Source organism: Miscanthus floridulus, chromosome 7 (genome assembly GCF_019320115.1).
Source record: "Miscanthus floridulus cultivar M001 chromosome 7, ASM1932011v1, whole genome shotgun sequence".
NCBI classification, from domain to species: Eukaryota; Viridiplantae; Streptophyta; class Magnoliopsida; order Poales; family Poaceae; genus Miscanthus; species Miscanthus floridulus.
In genome coordinates this window covers 63317194-63338312 of record NC_089586.1, presented here as the reverse complement: position 1 = coordinate 63338312, position 21119 = coordinate 63317194, and the positions used below count along the sequence as shown (strand labels likewise).

Below are 21119 nucleotides of genomic sequence, written 5' to 3'. Positions count from 1 at the left end.
TGAAAATCAAGTACAGGAAGTTGTCCCTCTCACAATCGACAAGTCATTTTTAGTAAGTTACAGGTGTGATATGTATCTATCATGGACAGTTTAGTGAACAGGACTTAACATCTGTGACTGATATATCTCTTCATTTCCATTTCCTAAGACTGTAAACATGGTGTTATATTTGTCTCGATTTATTTGAGCTCAGTATATTTTTCTTCATTGGACTATCTAGTCCCTTCGGAAAGTTACAGATTGCCTTTTCTTTTGGGGAAGGAAACTAAAATATGACTAATGTGCAACTTCTGGAGCCAATGCGTGGCTATCTCACATGATCTTCATCCCTTTGGAGCTGATGCTTCCAGACCTTAACTAGTAGGCTTTTGGGATGCCTTGCATGCTCTTTTTTTTCTAGTGGGACATTTTCTTCTATGCTACTTTTTTGGTTCTTTATATATTTCCTAGTTTTGTGTATTAAAGTTTCTTTTCTAGTATGTTCTGATGAACTGTTTCTGTGTTCACACTCTTTCTACCTTTTCCTCAAGTGACAATCAATTTAGAGATAATGGGCAACATCCCTTGACTAGCTGATCTCTGTAAGCTATATTTATTTGCTAACTCACAAATGGTTATGACACTTGGATACAGTTTTCTGTTTATTGTAGAGTTGAGGTGGGAATAATATATTACTCCCTCCATTCTAAGACTTTTTGACTTTTCTACATATGTTGCTTTTACTATGTATCTAGACATAGTGTATATCTAAGTGCATAGCAAAAGTTATGTATCTTAAAAAAGCCAAATAGTCTCATAATTTTGAATGGAGGGAGTACCTTTTTCTATTAAAAATATTATCTTATCAGAAACATTAAAATTCCTAAGTCTGTAAAAAGAAATGCAGTTATGTATCCTTGTGAACTGACAAAATATATTGTGATGTGCTCCATTTTTCGAATGTGGAGGTCAATTATAGAAGCATGGCTTCATATTACATCGAACATTATTATGGCCCTGTCCTAAGATTCTTGATTTAAGTATTAATTTTAGGTCTTGAGCATCATTCAGAACTGCATTGAAATATTCCATATAAACTTGTTACTGAAACAAGTTGAATTTATGTGGCTACAAACACCAAAAATGGCAAGATAAATTTTTCACACAAGGAAAAAAATTAATACTTAAAATATTAGCTAAGCTTTTGCATACATAGCCAAGAAATAAAATACAAACACTAGACAACAACATTATAGTTATTTAAATAAATCAAAGTTTAGCCCAAAAGCACAAGGAAGCATTGCTACACAGACATGGACAGAACCTAAGCTGAAACTTCAGAAATTCATATCTAGAGTTTTACCCAACCAAAAATTTTGTTTCATAACAACATGGAAATCTTAATAAAAGCACTACAACTTCCTAGTTATCAATAGGAGCTAGTTTTTTATGTTAACTAGGTCGAAATACACAAAATTCCTAGAACTTTACAGCACACAGGTCAAAACCTAACAGCAAACTTCAAAAATTCATATCTTTCAAACCTGAGGAGATTAAATCATGAAATTTTTGGACAGCACAGATGACTAAATCCCCTACGACTTTTGTATAAACAAGTTTTCCAAAAAATAATATTTTAAACAAAAAATTATTATCCCAACACAAACTGCACAGGCTGCAGTTTTCAACAGCATTAACCCAAACACCTAAATTGATCGCCTCCACTCTAAGCTCACCTCTAATACCAAAGGTTGCATGTCACCAGTCCAAGACAACAACAAAGAAGTTCATCAAACTATTTCATCAAACTATCTTATGTATATAGTATATCAGTGGTCAATATAACTAGTTAAGTGAATGTGACATGATTATTTGCTTATATGGTACAGTAGGCCTAAATCATCAAATTAGACCATTCAAATACCCCAGCATATATTTACTTGTGTGTGTACATGGATGCATGATAGAACATCATTGTAGCTAACCAAAGGCCCAACCATGCTCAGGGGATCATAGGGATACCATAAATGCAACTAGATAGACATTTCCCAACTTCACAAGCTAAGTAATACAACCTAGTTGATAGCAACAGAAACGTAATTAAACAATTCAGACTAGGCAAACAATGCAAACTTGAGAAATGTCGCTGCCAATCACTGCAAACTTGAGAAATGTCGCCTGCAATCCATCACACAAGACCTGCAGGGCCGGGGAATGGAGAAGGGGTTGGGAGTACCTGTAGAAGACCTGACAGAGAGGGCCGCCGGCAGGCTGTGCGCGGTGGCCGGGGATCTGGATGTCGGAGAGCATGGGTAGCCAGGCCGCCCGTCGTTGGAGGAGCATGGATGCCTAGAGAGCATGGGAGGCGGTGTCGATAGAAGTAGATGCCAGAGAGCGCACGTGGGCCGGCGAGTTCGGTGGTCGAGGTCGAAGAGGGAGCACCGGTGGCAGGGGACGCTAGCTAGAGCACGTGGCCGAGCCGGCGGAGCTCAAACCCTAGCCCTCGCTGAAGTTGTCAAAGCACGCACATGAGCCGACGAGGTCGGAGGTATAGGTCCTAGACAGGGTGGTGGCAGGGCGCCCGATGCTGCGAGCTCGATCTGGCAAACCCTAGCTGCCCCGGTGGCCTGCGGAAAGGCGGCGGTTAGGGGAACGGTGGACGGAGGTACAGTTAGGTGAGGATGGAGGAGGTCAGAGAAGATGGTTATAGGCCACGAAGATGGCGGCGGCGGCAATGGGGGTAGCAGAAAAAAATTCAGCAGCCTACCGACATCCGACAGGAAGAAAGCGACCAGGACTTAGAATAATTTAGGTCTCCTATGAGCTCTTGCTTATATACCGAAGGTCATTTGTAGGGGCGGCTTAAAATACCAGCTACCCCTACAAATCGATTTGTAGGGGCGGTTCCTGAGTAAGCCGCCCCTAGAAATATTTTTTAATTTATTTTAATTAATATTTTTGTAATTTATATATAAAGAACACAATGTAAATTTATATAATATTTTTTTATTATTCTATATATGTATAAATAAATATATATATAAATAATTTCAAGATATATATATATATACAGATATAATTATATATTTTGTTCTTTACAAAAAGAATATTTTAAAAATTGAAAATTTGAAATTTAAAACAACTAAAACAATTTCATCTCCACTAAATGACCTCAAATGAAAATTTTGTAAACATCAAAGTTGTAGAACTCATCAATATGTACAACTTATATTTTGGTCATCTTTTCATTTGACCAAATTTGAATAGTTCAAATTTTTAATTTCAATAAATGTTAACTTCAAATAAGATTTTGAAACCTTAAATGATTTCAAATAAGAAAGTCATGAATATAAAAGTTGTTGACCACATCACTATCTACAACTTTTATTTTGTTCATCTTCTCAGTTGACAAAATTTGAATAGTTCAAATTTTGAATTTCAATAAATGGCAACTTCAAACAAGATTTTAAAACCTTAAATGATTTCAACTACAAAAGTCATGAACATAAAAGTTGTTGAACTCATCACTATCTACAACTTTTATTTTGGTTATTTATTCATTTGACGAAGTATTAGTAAATATTGTTCACAAATTCACATATCACTCATAGTTTCATGAACTATACGAGAGACATGTTGATTTGTGAATAATGTTTACTATCACTTTGTCAGATGAAGAAATAACCAAAATAAAAGTTGTAGATCTTGATGAGTTATACATCTTTAGTATTTATCACTTTTTCAGCTGAAATTATTTGGTGTTTCCAAATCTTGTTAGAACTTGTTATTTTTTTAAATTTGAAAATTTGAATTGCTCAAAATTTGTCAAATGAAAATAATGACCAAATCAACATAGTACCTTGATAGGGCATGATTTTAGAAAATTTTAGGAAAAATCATTACATTTGGAGTTAGTATGAGGGAGAAAGACTAGTTACAAATTTTATCTGGAGATTAAAAAGAAAAATCACAACTGTTCACGATGATCAATGATGAACAAGTGTGATTTCTCTTTTTAATCTATGGCTAAAACTTATAACTAGTTTTTATCCCTCATACTAACTCCAAATGTGATGGTTTTTTCCTAAAATTTTCTAAAATCATGCTCTACCATTTTAGTCTGGTCATCTATCTTTATCACTAATTTTAGATAATTCAAATTTTGAATTTCAAAAAATGACAACTTCAAACCTGATTTTCAACCACTATATGATTTTAGCTATAAAGGTGATGAATATAAAAGTTGTACAACTCATTAAGATCTCTAACTTTTATTTTGGTCATTTCTTCATTTCATAAAGTGTTCAGTGCTTGTTTTAAATGTTTCAGTAGTAGTCCAAACATGTTGCTTTAGTAATAAGTGCATGTTTCATGTATCTGCATGTTACAGCTATTTTAGTAGTAATAGAGTAGATGTTGCATTAGATTCATCGGGATGTTGTAAAGGGTAGTCTCATACACATACATAAATATAGTCTCACACACATACATAAATATATAGTCTCACACATATACATAAATATATAGCATCACACACATGCATAAATGAAGTCTTACAAACACACACTTACACAAACACTCCACATTTAACAACTAGCTAGCCCACTGTAATGACTTTTCCCTTGACATATTTTTGTTCCCATAGCAATATGTCTTTGGGCAGGTTCTTTTCCACACCACTAATCTTCTTAGGAAAGTATGTGAATAGCGGCATCTCAACGTAGTTATTGTAAGCTTCAACATCATCCACGCCATCAACTCTAATAATGTGCTATTTCCCAGAGACAACCACGTGCTTTGTCTTCTTCCTCGGGGGGAGGTTACTTTGTGGGTCAGGAATATAGAAAACTTATGTGACACGTGAAGCAAGCACCCAAGGGTCATCTTGGTAGCCTAGATTCTCGAGGTCCAGGACTCTCAATCCAATCTCGTTCAGTTGGTGTTGTTTTATCCAGCGCATCGAAATAGGGCCACTATTATATCCCTTCTATAGTCAAGTTCCCATATCTCTTCAATGATGCTAAAGTATTGGATCTCTCGTCCTACTCCATCGAGAGCTTCTATTCGAACGCCATTATTTTAATTCACATATTTACTATCCTTTGCGTGGGTATAGTACGTGTACCCATTGATGTCATAAGCTTTTCAAGATGTCACTTCTCTTGATGGCCCCTCCGCCAACTACTGATGGTAATAGAGTCTATGGTTTCTCTAGATGATATGTTTTGGTCCTTCAACCATGTAGTTAGTTGTTGCTTGTGCTGTTTCATGACCCAATCATCTAAACAACCATTTCTCTCTGCCATAATGATAGCCAAGTGTTCATCAATGTACGGTTGTGTCAACAAAAGATGCTCGATAGTCCACCGAGGGGGTACCCATGATGGTAGATTGTTTGGTAGAGGTGCGCAGTGATCAGAAACTAGATGGTGACACTAAGGCGCAGAGAGAGCGATTTAGACAGGTTCGGGCAGTCTGATCGATATAATATCCTACGTCCTGTGTCTTTGTTGGATTGTATTAAATATGAGATGACCCTAGGCGAAGCCTAGGATCTATATCTGCCCTACCGACCAGGGGACCCCTGCCCCTCCTTATATACTCTAGAGGGGTAGGGTTACAAGAAAAGTATCCTAGTCGATTATATGGTAGGATTACAATATCTATAGTATCCAATTAGATCTTCTAGATGTCTTGTAGTGTACGCCGAGCAGTGCCATGCATCGCAAGTCTTGATCTTGTGGGCTGGGCCACCTCTGATGGTGTAGTCCATGTCTTGTCTTATGGGTACCGGGGGTCATATCCCCCACAACTAGTCCCCAAGCGCCTTGTATCCTTTGAGCAATGCTGTCTTGAACAAGTCTGAGCAGTTTGACGTGAAGCCATCCAGTTTAACTGGTGATCCGAGCAGTGGAAAGTCAAAAATGACTAGTTAAACTGGTGACCTAGGCGGTGAAAGTCATTGTCAACTAGTTAAACTAGTGACCTGGGCGGTGAAACTCAAAACCGACCAGTTAAACTGGTGACCTGGGCGGAGAAAGTCGAAGCCGACCAGTTAAACTGGTGACCTAGACGGTGAAAGTCAACGCCGACCAGTTTAACTGGTTAGAAGACCTTGGAGTTAGCCAAGTAAGGCTTGCTAGAAGGATGTAAGGGGCTCAAGATAAAATTTAAAAATTCTTCCCCTTAGGAGAAGTGTAGCCACTTAGACTCCATCAATAAGGAAGGTAAATCAAGAAATAAGCACTACATTCACCGTGAGGTGAAGTGTAACCACTTAGTCCCCTGAGCCTGCTGGAAGATGAAGAATGAATGTTATAGCAGGGTCAAAGAAAAGAAGTCTGAAAGTTTGTCGACATCATCTAACATGCGCGTATTAAGACCCCAGACTTGCTGCCTAATATCAACACCCTGATCTAAAAAGCATGGAGCAGCTTAATAGCACACCGATGAGACATAGCAAGATCTGACCACCAAGGGAGTCCCTAACTTAGTTGGCGACACTTGCATGAAGAATTCGAGCACCGAGGAGTCCTTAGCTTAGTTGGTGATGCTTGCACAAAGAATCCGAGCACCGAGGAGTCCCTGTCTTAGCTGGTGAGCCCCCTAGCGTAGCTGACGATAAAGCGACGAACAATCCGACCAATTGGTTTGTGAAGAATCAAGCACCGAGCAGCCCAACCAACTAGTTGACGGCGAAGAATCGGAACGCCTGAGGAGTCCCTAGCTTAGCTGACGAGCCCCGGCATAGCTGATGATGGAGCGACGGGTAATCCGACCAGTTGGTCAACTGGCAAAATGAGCGCCGAGCAGGAGTGAGCGCCGAGCAGTCAGACCAGTTGGTTGGCGGTGAAGTCTGTCTGATAGGTGGTTCGACCACCAAGGGAGTCCCTAGCTTAGCTGACGATGAAGCACGAGCGACGAACAGTCCAGGTCAATTGGTCGGTGGCGAAGTGAGCATTGAAGTAGAAGCGACCTGACGAATAATCTGATCAACTAGTCGGCGACGAAGTTCATGAACCTAGCGGTCCGACTAGTTGATCGGTGGAGAAGTCCAAGCACCAGGTGGTCCGACCACCTGGACGATGATTCTGCTATACAAATATGTAGAATGGGTAGTACATGATGTAAAATATATGAACTCCGAAGAAGAATCAGCAATGGTGATGAAATAGCGTATGTAGCTCGGTGATCGATTGGTGTGAGCACTCAGTGTTATTATGAAGATGTATTTATATTTAATTTAAACTGCCCGACTAGTTAGTATATAGCTGAGTCTCTAGCCCTAGCTAGCCCGTTAACCATAACGCAAAGCATGGAGCCTATGTGCGTGTAGGAAGAACAAAGCATCGCTAAGGAGCCGCTGCCGACCACCCATAACACAGAGGGAAGACGCTTGTGCACGTGTAGGGAGGAGCCAAAGACAGGGCCGTCTTTGGGGACATCCGAGCATCAACATGACTGTTCAGGGATTTACCTTAGATTTAGCTATATGTCATCTTTAAGATGGTATACATGAAATAAAATCGTTTGAAGAACAAACATGGAGAAAACAGCTCGGAGAAACATCATGGTGATATATAAAGATTAGAGAATATTTAGAAAATATAAAAGTGTGACTTAGCTTTAGACAGAACGTCTAGTCGATGACGTATGGTGTTATATGGTCGGTGTTGTTGTTGTCCCTAGGTGGTCGATGAGCTTCTGGCTGACCTAATCGATGGATGCGATTAGATCATTGTTGCTAATCTACTTCTTGGGTAGTGGGGGAGCAGGCGGTGAGTTGTTGGTGAAGGTGACCTCAGAGGTGGTTCCAAGATCGGATCTACTATTGCAGGTGTTGGAGTGGTCAGTGCAGAATCGATCTGCACCGTCTTGATGAGCTCTCCATCTCCATAGCGTTGATGACCTAGGAGATCAATCTGACCATGAAGATCTGGCCAGGCTATGGGAGGGACGAAGAGCCTACGAAATGTACCATCTTGTTCGACGTAGAAATAGCACGCACACTCCTACCTGGCACGCCAACTGTTGATAAAAGATGCTCGGTAGTCCACCGAGGGGGTACCCACGATGGTATATTGTTTGGTAGAGGTGCCTGTGATTAGAAACTAGATGGTGACATAAGGTGCAGAGACAGTGATTTAGATAGGTTTGGGCCGTCTGATCGACGTAATACCCTACGTCATGTGTCTTTGTTGGATTGTATTGAATATGAGATAACCCTAGGCGAAGCCTAGGATCTATATCTACCTACCGACCAAGGGACCCCTGCCCCGCCTTATATACTCTGGAAGAGTAGGGTTACAAGAAACGTATCCTAGTTGGTTATATGGTAGAATTACAATATCTATAGTATCCGATCAGATCTTTTAGATGCCTTGCAGTGTACGTCAAGCAGTGTCGTGCACTGCAAGTCTTGATCTTGTGGGCTAGGGCACCTCAGATGGTGCGGCCCATGTCTTGTCTTATGGGTACTGGGGGTTATATCCCCCATAGGTTGCATCAGTTGTGTACTCTACAAAACACTGTAATGCGTCCGACTTACTTCTTTATAATCATGGTTGATGAATACTTTTCTACCACTGGTGCCCTTCCCAGCCAGCCTACCCTTGTGATGAGAATCAGGTTTACTAATCCCTTTCTGTACTTTTAGGTACTCTTGACAGCACTCGATGACTTCTTCAGTACTGTAACCCTCTATCATAGAGCCCTCTGGGTATGCTCAATTATGCACGTATTGGCTTAGAACCGACATGAATAGCTCATAGGACCATATTTCATGCAAGTAGCAAGGGCCCAGTGCCTATGTCTGATAAACCATGTGAATTATGAGATGTGGCATTATATAAAAAAAGCAGGAGGTAAACACATTTCTAGTTGGTTTTGTGTCTCCACCATAAATTCATATAGGTCACTCAGCTCTTTCTTGCCAATCATCTTCTATGAGATCTTCGAAAAGAAGTAGCACATGCGGGTGATGGCCATTTTCAAGAACTCTAGCTTTATAGCCCTAATTGCAATAGGTAGAAACACTATCAGCATCACATGACAATCATGAGCCTTGCTGTGTGTTATTGACAAGTCCTTCATCGACACTAGCTTATTCACATTCACTGAAAACTCAGTCAGGACTTTGACCCCCCTCAGGAAAGTGCATATACCTCTTTTCTCTTCTGGTGTTAGGTTGAAGCACGTCGTGGGCAGAGTGAATTTTCCATTAGCCTTAGGTACCGGGTGAAGTTGTGGCATCATGTTTAGTTGCACCATGTCTTTCCGTGATTTCAGATCATCCTTTGACTTGCCTGTGTCTATCAAGGTAGTAATGAGACTCTCAAAGGCATTCTTCTATATATGCATAGCATCAATGGCATGGGGAACCTCCAAGCCTGGCCAATAAGGCAGATACTGAAAGAAGATCGATTATTTCTTGAAAGGTACGCCTTCAACAGGAGGTGTGCTTCTATCTCTGTTCATCCCATCTAGATTTTTCTTTCCATAGATGATGCGTATGTTTTTACCATTCTATACACATGTTCTCTGTTATGACGTCTCTCTATAGAGGGTTCAATCTCTAGGGTGTTGTCATAAAATCTAAAGAATAATTTGCTACGGTATTTGTGACTTATCTTTAAGAAGCACTGGTTCCTTAGGTAAACTATCTTCTTGGATGCATCCAGGAACACCCATGTAGTACCATCCAAGCAAACTAAGCATCCATTCTTCCCTTTGATCTATCTAGACAAAGCAAATAGCGTGGGGTAATCATTGGTAGTAACAAATATTATTGCTCTACATATGAAGTCCTCCTATCGGAACACATCATACATTGGCTCCCCATGTCTCCATAGCCTCTCCATTTCTTGCATCAAAGGCTTGAGGAACATGTCTATATCAATGTCTATTTCTTTAGGGCCAGAAATGAGAATAGTGAGGAGAAGGTACTTTCTCTTTTGACACAACCACGTTGGGATGTTATACATGGTCAAGATCACTGGCCAAGTGTTGTGGTTGCTCATCCTCTCATTGAAGGGATTCATTCCATCGGTGCTCAAGCCAAACCGTATATTCCTTAGGTCATCACTGAATTCTTTGTGCTTCTCATCGATCCTTTGCCACTGACTACAATCAGTCGGGTGTGCAATCTTATCATCATCCACCTTGCGCTCATCATCCACCATGTCATGAGTGTGGCTTCTTTAGGGTTTAGGAAGATACATCTTAAGTGGTCGGTTACTGGCAGGTACCACATTACCAAGGCAGAAATTTTTCTCTACTTTGCATCGTTACATGATGGAGTGTCCTCTAGGGGCTGAGATTCTTGTACCACCTTTTTTGTACCCTTATTATTCCTCTTCTCTCCCATGGAGGCTTCATCCCCACTGTAAAGGTCATTGTTCTTGTACTGGCTGGCCCCACACCGGGGACATTTATCCAATGACTTGAATGTTTCGCCACGAAATAGGATACGGTGGTTGGGGCATGCATGGATTTTTTCAACCCCTATTGTCAATGGACTTAAGACCTTCGTCATTTGGTATGTGTTGGCGGGAACTGAGTTTGGTTGTGGCAGCATCCATGACAGGAGACGTAATAGATCATTGAAACTACAGTCTGACCAGTCGTACTTAGCCTTTAGGATGAGTAGCTCAAGCACAAAACGTAGCAATGTCCAATGTGTCGAACAGCCATTTTCAATATCATACACAGTCTTCTTCGATGCTTTTGTCACCCTTTTCAAATTTTCTAGACCTTTCGGGCTCTTTAATAAAATCTCTGGTCTAAGGACTCGAACCATTTCCTCCAAATCATCAAAATCATCTTCATCACCAACATGTGCTCCCCCATCATTATTGACACCACCTTTGTCGTTACCATTCCAACCACCAGCATCACCACCTTGTTCATTGCCAAACTCAGGATCCATTTGTATATCAAGCTCTTCTGAGTATTGGGACATGTATTCTAGGGTTTCGGCGTCGTCTTCTTCACCATCGTCGTCATTATCAACAACCGTTGTTGCACCATGATGAATCCACACTGTGTAGTCCTCAACAAATCCTCGCACAATCAAATGTTCTCTGATGATACTCACATCTGTCCATGTCATAAGGTTATTGCAATCTTTGTAGGGACAAATAATTGTATCCTTATTCTCTGTCAACGTCGTTGCATGCTTCTCTGCGGCTTCAATAAATTTGTCCACCTCTTCACGAAAACCTGCCTTGAACCTTAACGAACCATACATCCAAGACTTCATGTACTCCATCTTTTAAAACACAACAATCAAAGAAAATACATTAAAGGACTACTAATTCAGATATATATGTAAAGAAATCAAATTAATAATTAATTACTTGACAATAATTATATATACTTCAGATATATATAAATATAAATATAAAATAAAATTACATGAAGCATATCAAACACACACCATGGTAGAGGGTAATTAATTAATGGCTTATTTATCAATAAATAATTAAAAATATATATTTATTAATTAAAATAAATAATTTCAAAGACAATAATTTGCAACAATTAATATTTTACCCACTACCTTTCATGCAAACCCTATTCTAATTTCATGAAACATAAATTTACAAAATTAAAATAAAAAAAAACAAACCCTAGATATAGATCTAAATCTACATATACATGAAACATACATGAAACTAGGGTGTAATCTTAACTAAAATCAAGCAAGATCGACTAATAAATGGTGTAATCTTATTTATCTAACTAATTTACACTAATAGCTTCAAAACTAGAGTCTAATTTGCTTCATACAAAGCTCAAGCACCATAGAAGAGAGAGAAAAGCAAAACTCTCGTTACGATCACTAACCGACCATTAAAACTTCAAATAAAGGCTTGGAATAGTATTTTCTTACCTTGTACAATCTCTCCACCAAAGTATTTGAGATCAAAACCTCTCCCTTAGTAGAGTAATTTTTGGGAGGAGCTCAAGATCTCCCAAACTTTTTTGCTTAGGTTAGAGAGAGTGGCCCGAGGTAAAAGAAGGTGGCTGCTATATATGCAGCGGGCATTTGTAGGGGTGGCTGGTGATTCAGCCGCCCCTACAAATGGACACAGCAGGGACGGCTGGTAATAGCCACCTCTACATACTAGTCCACCCCTACAAATCGACACATTTGTAGAGGCGGCTCGTATTACCAGCTGCCCCTACTGTGCCATTTGTAGGGGCGGCTGCTGTGTTGGAGCTCGAGCACGCCACTTTAGGGGGCTGCTCCAATGCCAGCCGCCCCTAAACAAAAGTCTTGTTGCTACAAACTGTTTTTCACATAGTAAATCAAAGTTATCAATCTTCACTGAAAGATTGGACCACCAATCTCCACCAAAAGATGGGACCATCCATACCCTCATCATAACATAGCATTAGTTCTGCTTTAAACACTATGTAAGGCTATATAAGAGTCCACAACCAAAAATGAATAAACCTATATGCAGACCAGTACATGCAATACCCTAAACAGCGAAGTTGGATTTCTGTTAGGCCTGTACATGGTCTAGTTTATGCGATTTGTGAATGAAAACCAACCCAATCCAAAAGCAATAGTCTCGCGGCTTGGAACCCGCAGGTTGCATGCAGCGGCGAATCCAAAGGGGACTTGATTTCAAGCCTAATCGCTGTAGCAAAAGCTTGATTTCACCATTAAATCTTCATGCAAATCAATATCTCCATTGTTTTAGCCCCCCTTATCCCGCATCGTGCATCCGCCACTGGTTGCACGGGTTAATTAGGCAATGCGACACGCTAGTACGCTACGGCCATAAGCTCCACCGCTCCCAGTCCCCTACCTCGATGCCAGGCTACGCACACGCGCGCCATCTGCCTCTCCGGCCATGCCGGCATCGTGGTGCCCGACGTCTGCGGGAGGTCCCGCAGAGTGCTAATGGCTGCAAGTCTTTCTCTAACTGCTCTGCGAGTTTGTCCAGTTCAGGTGCGTTTGGACGTGCGGATATCGGTTCCATTTCTCACATGAAACACCAGAATCTGCACCAAACTTTTTTTGTCAATTTGTTTCTGAGCAGAAACGGATGGAACCGTCCCGCGATTTTTGCCTAAGCTCTCCTCTGCACTAAAACGCTTGTATTTTTTCAATTAATTATTTTAAAGTGCAAAGAAATAAAACGAGTTGTATTTAAGTTTTCGTACACCCCAAAAAGTTGTAACCTTTTTTGAAGCATATTTCTATTTATATTTTTTTAACGGAAAAGATAATTTTATGTGGATCGAAATCCAGTCTAACAATCAAACAGTTTCACAAAGTGATTCTGATTCATTATTTGAAAAGTTCCTACGAGACAGCTCTACCAAACGCATCCTTGATCTCACCTGACCAAGTCAGTGCTCGCTACACGCTGCCATCCGCAGCGGTGCCACGCTATTGCGGCAAACGGCCATGTCGAACACTTGGCGTTGCTCTTGAACATGCCCTGTCGTACCCCGCTGACGGCGAGGCAGCGGTCAACAGCCGCACCATGTGGTTCAGGGCGGCCCAGGCATCCGCGGCTGCAGCGTCGCTGCTGTTGCCAGGCCACTGCCGCGGGCCGCGGAGCCCTCCACCTGGCTGTGCTCGCCGGTTTCGAGATCCTTGACCCCAACCAGCAAGCTCCATGTCAAAGACTTAGCTGAAAGGGTTAGATGGTCGCGAACCATATCCGCACCAACCCGGTTCGGGTTACAACCGGACCATGTAGAGGGCTAATTTCTGCTGTGTTCGTCCATGCAATTCAGCATATGCCAAGGGCGGTCCGGACAAGCGACAAGGAACGCAGTGCACTATCGTAATTCATGAGCTCTTAAGCTTTACGACCTGGTGCCAGAAGGGAAGCGCCTCCGATCTACGACCCTGGGCCAGGTCCGGCGGAAATTAACCGATGATTGAGATTTCACGCCGTGCGTAACATCGCCTGCCACATCACGTTATGAGCATGCTATTGCTATCTAGCCATGAAAACACGAGGGCGTGGCGGTAAACAACGGCCAGCACGCAGATTAGAAATACTATTACCCATTGCAAATAAGACCGTTTCTGTGTTTTGACATAACCTTAGGATTACAGCAGATCCTGAACGGCGGAACAAAACAGCGGCCGCTCCTTTGATTCAACCGCGGCCGCTAGAAGTCCAGATGCATGGCGCTCGGTGCAGGGCATACACTTGGGCCGCCGACAAAGCAGAGATGACCTTTCAAGGCCCCACCAAAATGTAACTAATGGAACATGCTTCTCCAGACATACGCTGCTAGCTACACATCTTCAACACAAAACGAAGTTGCGGCGAAGGTAGATATACGTGTCAGTGAACAGCACAAAGAATGTTGAAAAAGGGGAAAGGACAATACCTGATTTATCATATAGGAGTACCTCTGTCCTAAATTATTGGTCGTTTTGGCTTTTCTAGATACAATGGCTTTTGCTATGTATTTAGATATACAATATGTTTAGATACATAATAAAAGTTGTATATCAAGAAAAGCCAAAACGACATGTAAATTGGAACATAGGGAGTACAAGGTTGCTTACCCTTTTTAGACTTTCTGCACTTTAGTAGTAGTAAGCTCCTTCGGCTTACCACCTTTTACACAATCCACTTCCTGCAATGAAGTACAAAGGGCATCAAAAATCCCTATGCTCAGGGTAATTGGTAAGTAATTTTTCAAAACAGACAATTAAGTACTATGGGCACTACTCTGCCACCTGACTAGTTCCCAATACATTCTAAGATGCCGATAATGAACCAGGAAATAAGAATACTTCTTTAATATTGCTCATGATACCTCAGGTGATGGTAAAGAACACTTTCATTATCAGATTCTTCAGTTGGAACGAAAGTTCACGTGAAACATCAGCTTAATTGTTGTGTTGAAACAAATTTAAGTAAACAAACAGGTAGATACCACGAAAGTTAGAAGGGCAACTGATTTAGTGAGTTCATCAGTCATCACTATTCTCTACGTGAAAGCTTAATCCCAATAAATATTGCATATGAATGTGTAAGCTAATTGTGTTTATGCTACAGTACCATATGATGTAGAAATAGGCAATAGCAGATGCACATACAACAAATGGGCATACCCAGTGCAGAGAGCTCCCGCTCTGTGCGGGGTCTGGGAAAGAGTGTCAGTGGCAAGCCTTACCCTCGCCTGTGCAATGCGAGGAGACCGCGTCTCGAACCCGAGACCTTCCGGTCACAGGTGGTAAGACACTACCGCTTGCACTAGGCCCGCCCTTCCACATACAACAAATGGAATCTATATAATATTAATATAACCAAGCTGGATGCTGATGTTATTTTAAATCAATGAAACAGGGAAAACACAAATTAAATTTATGCCATACCAGCTTAACAGGAAAACTCAAGTGCTAGTTTTTTTTTTCTCGAAAACGCAGGAGAGCTGTGTTTTCTTTTCATTAAGAAGAAAAGGGTAGAGAGCCCTTAAAGACACACACCAACCCAAAAAGCAGATTTGAGTTGCATGCTACAATTGTTGAATCTCAAGGATTCTGCCATTTTTCTGAAGGCTATAACAATATAAAATAAGAATGTTATATTGATGTTGTAACATCATTCCATTAGATGTTACCTACAATTAGTATATGTCATCCAGAAAGTCAAATATAAAAGATATTAAGCTCTAAAATATCCTATTGTTTAAAAAAATATTGTTTTGCTTTGAATTTCCAAGCAATAAAGTGCCAAAGATAGATGAAACCATGCAAGTACAATGCCAATGATGTCATGCAATAACAGCAAATATAATATACAAGAGCGGCCCAATTCAAATGTATCAGGATTCTATGAGGTGGTGACATAAACTAACTACCACTTAGTGCTGTCATTATATCATTCGCCCATTGAATCACCACTATGAGAACTCTTGGATAAATCAAGTGAACACTGCATACTGTAAAAAGCTTGGTTTGCTAGATAAAGTGCTATCGATATTTCCAAATCCAAATATACTATGCATCAGTAGTGAACTGAGATGTTAATGGTAGAACCAAAAGAAGGTATGGAATAGAAGTGGGTGGAGCACAAAGTCAATATAAATGTTAAATAGAGTCAAGCTGGATCCCAGTTTATTACTGGTTCAATCACTGATACAGACTCAGCTGACAGAACTAGAACATCCAGGTAGATTAAGTGAATCCACTCGCACACAGTTCAAGTTTGCATTAGTACTCAAGGAAAATGCCTACTGAAAATTGTACCACATGTTTATTCCAGTTTATATTTTTCAGCACCGCAAAATTTTCTGCAGAACACATCAATTGTAGCACATATTTATTCCAATTTGGGTGTAAGTGTAAGCTACTCAATTTACATATTTTCTGCATCACAACGACTCCCAAATTCCTTCATTGAAAATTTAGTAGCAGACATGCTAAAAGGGTATAAAAAAACTACAATACTAACACGAGTGCCCTTGGTGCTTCCAAGAAAACAAACAGCAATATGTCAAAGAAAACTTTGTTCTACCCAAGAGTTCATCTGTGTGTCGAGACGAAAATGAACAAAAACAGCCAGTGCACCAAAGCTAAAACCAGGGGGACAAACTTTTTTTAACTAATCCCACAACATTTTGGATGCCTCAAAGTGTGCTACTCCAGACAATGACAGTCCTAGTGCATATTTTGTAGCCCAACACAATGACCCATCATTCTTGCAGTTGCTAAAATAAGGGTGATTAGGCATCTATTCTTGTCTTGTGTTTTAGGGCCTTCTTTGGTTCGAACTTTACAGATACTGCAAGATAGGGATTGACTTGAGCTTTTTTGAACAGGCAGCACCACCACCACTACCATCTAGACATCCTTTGCATATATTCCCCAATACAAAAGCCTTTGCGGGACCAGGCAAGGCAACACCTAACACACACACTCCAAGACCCTCTCAGCATCTTACCAGGCCATCTAATAGAATGGCCATAACACCCCGCATCTTACCAACCAACATCCACCGCCACACAAACATCAAATGCTCCATCGACCTCCAGGCATTGTCGCAAAACAGTATCTCATCCCAGATACAGATCCAGATCAGAGTACCGATAGCGGAGACGAAACGACACTGATCGAACGCGATTCCCCCTAATTACACGGTCATTCAGCAAAGTTGAAGAGGAGCGAAGTCGAAGAGCACTCACCTTGCCTGTGGCCTCGTAGTAGTCGTTGAGCGCCCACTGGTACTTGGACTGATCCAACCCGAACCAGGTAGCCACGTACTCGTCGAGGCTCGCGTGCGCTGCGACGAGAACAGAGAGAGAATCCAAGCATGAGAACCCCCCAAATCTCTGGACAAAAATCTGTTAGACAACAAAAAAAAAATGTTCTAAGTTGTCAAAATGTGAAATGGACTTCACCGTTACGTTCCTCTCGTCGAGACGGTAAAAAAAACATATATGAAACGTCTAATTCGAAGTCTGGATGAGGAAGTTATGCTCTCGGAAAGATGCCTTATTGTCGGGAGTTCCCACCCAAGTCGGAAAGATAACCCAGACACCCGATGCCTTGTCGTCGGAAGTTCCGACAGGTGTCAGGATTTCCGGAAAGCCTGAAGAAATCTGCTCGGGTATCTGGGTTATCCCTACGTCGGGAGTTCCGAGTCGGGAATTCCGACACAAATCGGGACTTCCGATATAGCCGACAAGAAAAAAATCTCGTTCGGATCTAGCCTTTTGAATTTCGATTCGAACTGTTCCAAACTGGTGGGAAACTTGAAAATCACATTTTGACAACTTCACAAGATGAACATTTTTGGTTGTCCACAAAATCCACCAAAATCACGAAATGCGGTTCGCTCACCTTCCTGGACGCGCGCGACGGCGTCCCAGAAGAAGCCGAACGCCGATCCGTCGTGCTTGCCCCCCACGGACGCCTTCTCGTACTGCGGCGGCGGCACCTGCACCGGCGGCGGCGCGACCTTCGCAGGAGCCGGCGGCGGGGGCGGGGTGAGCACCCCCGCAGGCGCCGCGACCGGGCTCTCGTGGTTCCGCGGCGAGGGAGAAGGGGAGGGCGACGGGGCTGCCCTCTGCGGGGTGGGTGTGGAGAAATCCGAGCGCTGGGACTCGGGCGGCGGCGTGCGCGAGGCGCCCCGGGGCGTGCTAGCGGGAGACGGCGGCGTGATGAAGACGGTGAGGTTCCCGGCCCGCCCGATCATGGGCGGTGGCGGCGGCGACGCCGAGGACGAGGACCCCATCACCTCAGCTGGGGCAGGAGATAGGACTGGTGCCGGCGGAGCGGCGCTGCGGGAGCGCGGCGTCTAGTTGCCTAGGGAGGAAAGCGAGAAGGGCAGGGGGGCGCTCGTGGGAAAAGCCCAGACGCCATTGCAGACAAGGCAGTGGACCTTTTGTTTGCTTCCTAAATTTCCACCTTTTCTATTTTGCCCTTCAAGTTTAAATAACGCGACTTTTGGCGATGGCCCAGGATGGTGCGTGCACCGCGACTTCCAAGGCCTCGTTGAGACCCCTTCGGTTGGTCCCAGTGTCAGAGGTTCATAGCTCGTGGACCCAACGTGGGTCTCCAGAGTATGATACACGCGCCCAAGGTTTCTCGCTCGTATTCTCCACCTTCTTTTTTTTTCCTTCTCAAAATCAAAATAACGTGCCCTTTTCGCGTTGGATTCGCCTCTGCGCGCGCCTGCACGACGTCTATGCACGTCGGGTTACGGCCTTACGGGAGCGTCAGGTGTGGGGCCACGCGGCAGAGACGAAGGTTGTGGCGGGCTCGGATGTGGTACGAGAAGACTGGGTGTATGGGGACGTGGTGAGGTGCGAACGGTAAAGGGGCTTTGTCCTTTGGAACCCCACTGTGCGCGGGGATCTAATGTAGCGACGAAGGGCGTGGGGCAAGGGAGGTTACGGTTTTGCCCCTGGGTTTTGGTTGGATTAGCAGTGTGATGGCATTGTAGATTTGTAGTCGATCACTCTAGGGCTAGGCACCATGGATTAGGCACTACACGTCTAGAGTCAATATCCAAGCGTTAAATCATGCATCAGGTAGTAAAGTCAACATATAAACATGCATATTTTAGATCATATATCAATTTTGTTGAAAAATACACGGCCCTAGAGCCTGGTCGAGAGTTAAAAAAAATTGTTGAAAAAACAAATTCTTTCTACTCAAGATCTGGACATTACATGGTTGTTTATACTGGTATCCCTTTTAGGTTTCCTGCCATTCCTTTTTAAGGACCTGGTTATGTTAGTGTGCTCTTGCATGGTTGCTTGTTTTATTATTATGACCTTGTATAATTTGGATTTTTGTAACGACCGTAGCTTTAGCAAATCTCAGGGCGAGAATTCTATAGGGGTAGTTTGCCACACCCCAAATTTCTATTTTTTATGTAAATAGTTTACACTAAATGAAATAAATCGGTTCATAATTTTTCTAAAATTTTCCAAGATTCGATTAAGTTGTGACAATTTAAATGGTTGAAAATATTTTTTAGAAAAATCATTTTATAATTTAATTTGATATTTTTTGTTGCATTCATGCCTTTGCTTTAATTTTATGATGTTGAAAATGAATTTACAAAATTTGTTTTAATTCAAATAGATTTTTCTCTACTTTAAAATATTTAAAAAAACAAACAAGTTTAAATTTAAATGTTTGCAAAAATAATTTATTAAAAACATAGTTTATTTGTGCCAAAACATTTTCAAAAGAGTTTGACAAAATTTACAAAAATCTCTAAGGCCCCATTTGGATCCTTGGAGTCAAATTCATTTTAATAATTATAATTTAGACACATATTAATTGAGCTAATATGGTTTTATATGCATTATATTTGTATATTATTGTTGGCTATACGACAGAGATACTTATGTGTTGTATTTCTACGATGGAGGAGCGAGTTGAAGAGCGTGTTATAAGTTACAAAGTAAAAACATAGAATGATGATCTATAGAATCAATTTCCATCTTTCACCCTACGAATTTCAGATAAGCTTATATATGAACTTTGAAAAGTGGTGGGATGTCAAATCCCAAGCCAAATAGCCTAATTTATTAGTAGATTTCAATTCTTCCAAATGAAAGGATCCAAACGGCCCCTAAAATTTATAATCTCTTAGAAAGCCCATTTGCTATTTTCCCTAATGGGGTTTAATGTTTATTTACGGCCCATTAGTGAAGGTGAAAGGTGCAACATCAATTAGTACCATATTACTAGTTGATAAGCTTATGCAAATCAACTTGTTCAAGCCAAAGAGAAGGAGGCTCATAGAAACAATCTAAGAAGACCTCAAGTGATCATCTCCATCAAGTGTGGTGTCTTCCCAAGATTCCAAGTGGTGTCAACCCCAACATTTCAAGTATATATATCAAGTGGTGTCATATTTTGTGGAAATTGATGACAAACGGGGAGAGATTGGCACAAAATATGGAAAGAGGGAGAAGTTGGCTGGACAAAGATATCAAGATGGAGGGAGATAAAAGAGCAAGATTGAAGAATAAAAGGGGATCAAAACTTGAAAAAGCACATAAGTAGAGGGAGAAAGCACATGAACACTTGGTTGTTGCATTTGTGTTTGTGCAACTCAAATAATTGCTTGCATTTGCATCATAGCATAGTTGTTTCCAAGTGGTTTCTGTGGTATCTCTTGCCTATGTGTGTGTTGGTTGCTAGACATAGACTTGATTGTTGCTTGAACCTAGCTCTATAAGTTGGTTAGCTTCAAGTGGTAGCAAGAGCTTAAGTAGTTTTCAATTGGCTATCTAGAAACTTGCCTATAATATTAATCTCATGGAGTTTTCTAGTGTTTTTGTTGTCTAGCTAATGAGGGTACTAAGGATGAAGATCTACAAGTGGTATACACATTACAAAGGTTTAATTCTATATACCTCAGCATCGCAATGTTCGTCTAGCAAGAGGAAACCTTTGCACTTAGTAGTGGTAATTCTCCCATGATTCCAATCTAGCATATGTGAAAGCTTGAAACCAAACCACTCTAGCACATATGTAGGGGGACTAACACTACCAAGTTGGATCTTGTGAAACTTATCCAATCCTTCCCAAGTGGTTCATGTTGGATAAGCAACACAAGGTTCCAACCAAGTTAGCAATTTACACTTATGTGAAGTGCTGGCTTGGATTTTCAACTTAATTCGTA

At 41.5% G+C, this 21119-nt stretch overlaps 1 protein-coding gene across 2 annotated transcripts; it reads right to left on the bottom strand.

Moving 5' to 3' along the window:
- Nucleotides 1-13973: 13973 nt before the first annotated feature.
- Nucleotides 13974-18371, bottom strand: LOC136463319 (early nodulin-20-like). 2 transcript variants are annotated; one of them, XM_066462322.1, is made up of 4 exons: nucleotides 17813-18371; nucleotides 17155-17313; nucleotides 14531-14601; nucleotides 13974-14261 (listed from the first exon to the last, which is right to left on the bottom strand). In XM_066462322.1, exons 1-3 carry the CDS (start codon nucleotides 18204-18206, stop codon nucleotides 14576-14578), a joined length of 579 nt encoding a protein of 192 aa, XP_066318419.1. In that variant the 5' UTR covers nucleotides 18207-18371; the 3' UTR covers nucleotides 13974-14261; nucleotides 14531-14575. The 2 variants fall into 2 exon arrangements, with proteins under 2 accessions (XP_066318419.1, XP_066318420.1); XM_066462323.1 differs by having other exon boundaries at nucleotides 17155-17252.
- Nucleotides 18372-21119: the final 2748 nt, after the last annotated feature.

Excerpts from the sequence above, each read along its gene's own strand:
- LOC136463319 (XM_066462322.1), bottom strand. The coding sequence starts at position 18,206 with ATGGGGTCCTCGTCCTCGGCGTCGCCGCCGCCACCGCCCATGATCGGG. Across the intron at positions 17,314-17,812 it reads CGTCGCGCGCGTCCAGGAAG|ATTTTTGTCCAGAGATTTGG; the intron begins GTGAGCGAACCG and ends GTTGTCTAACAG. Across the intron at positions 14,602-17,154 it reads ACTACGAGGCCACAGGCAAG|GAAGTGGATTGTGTAAAAGG; the intron begins GTGAGTGCTCTT and ends ACTTCATTGCAG.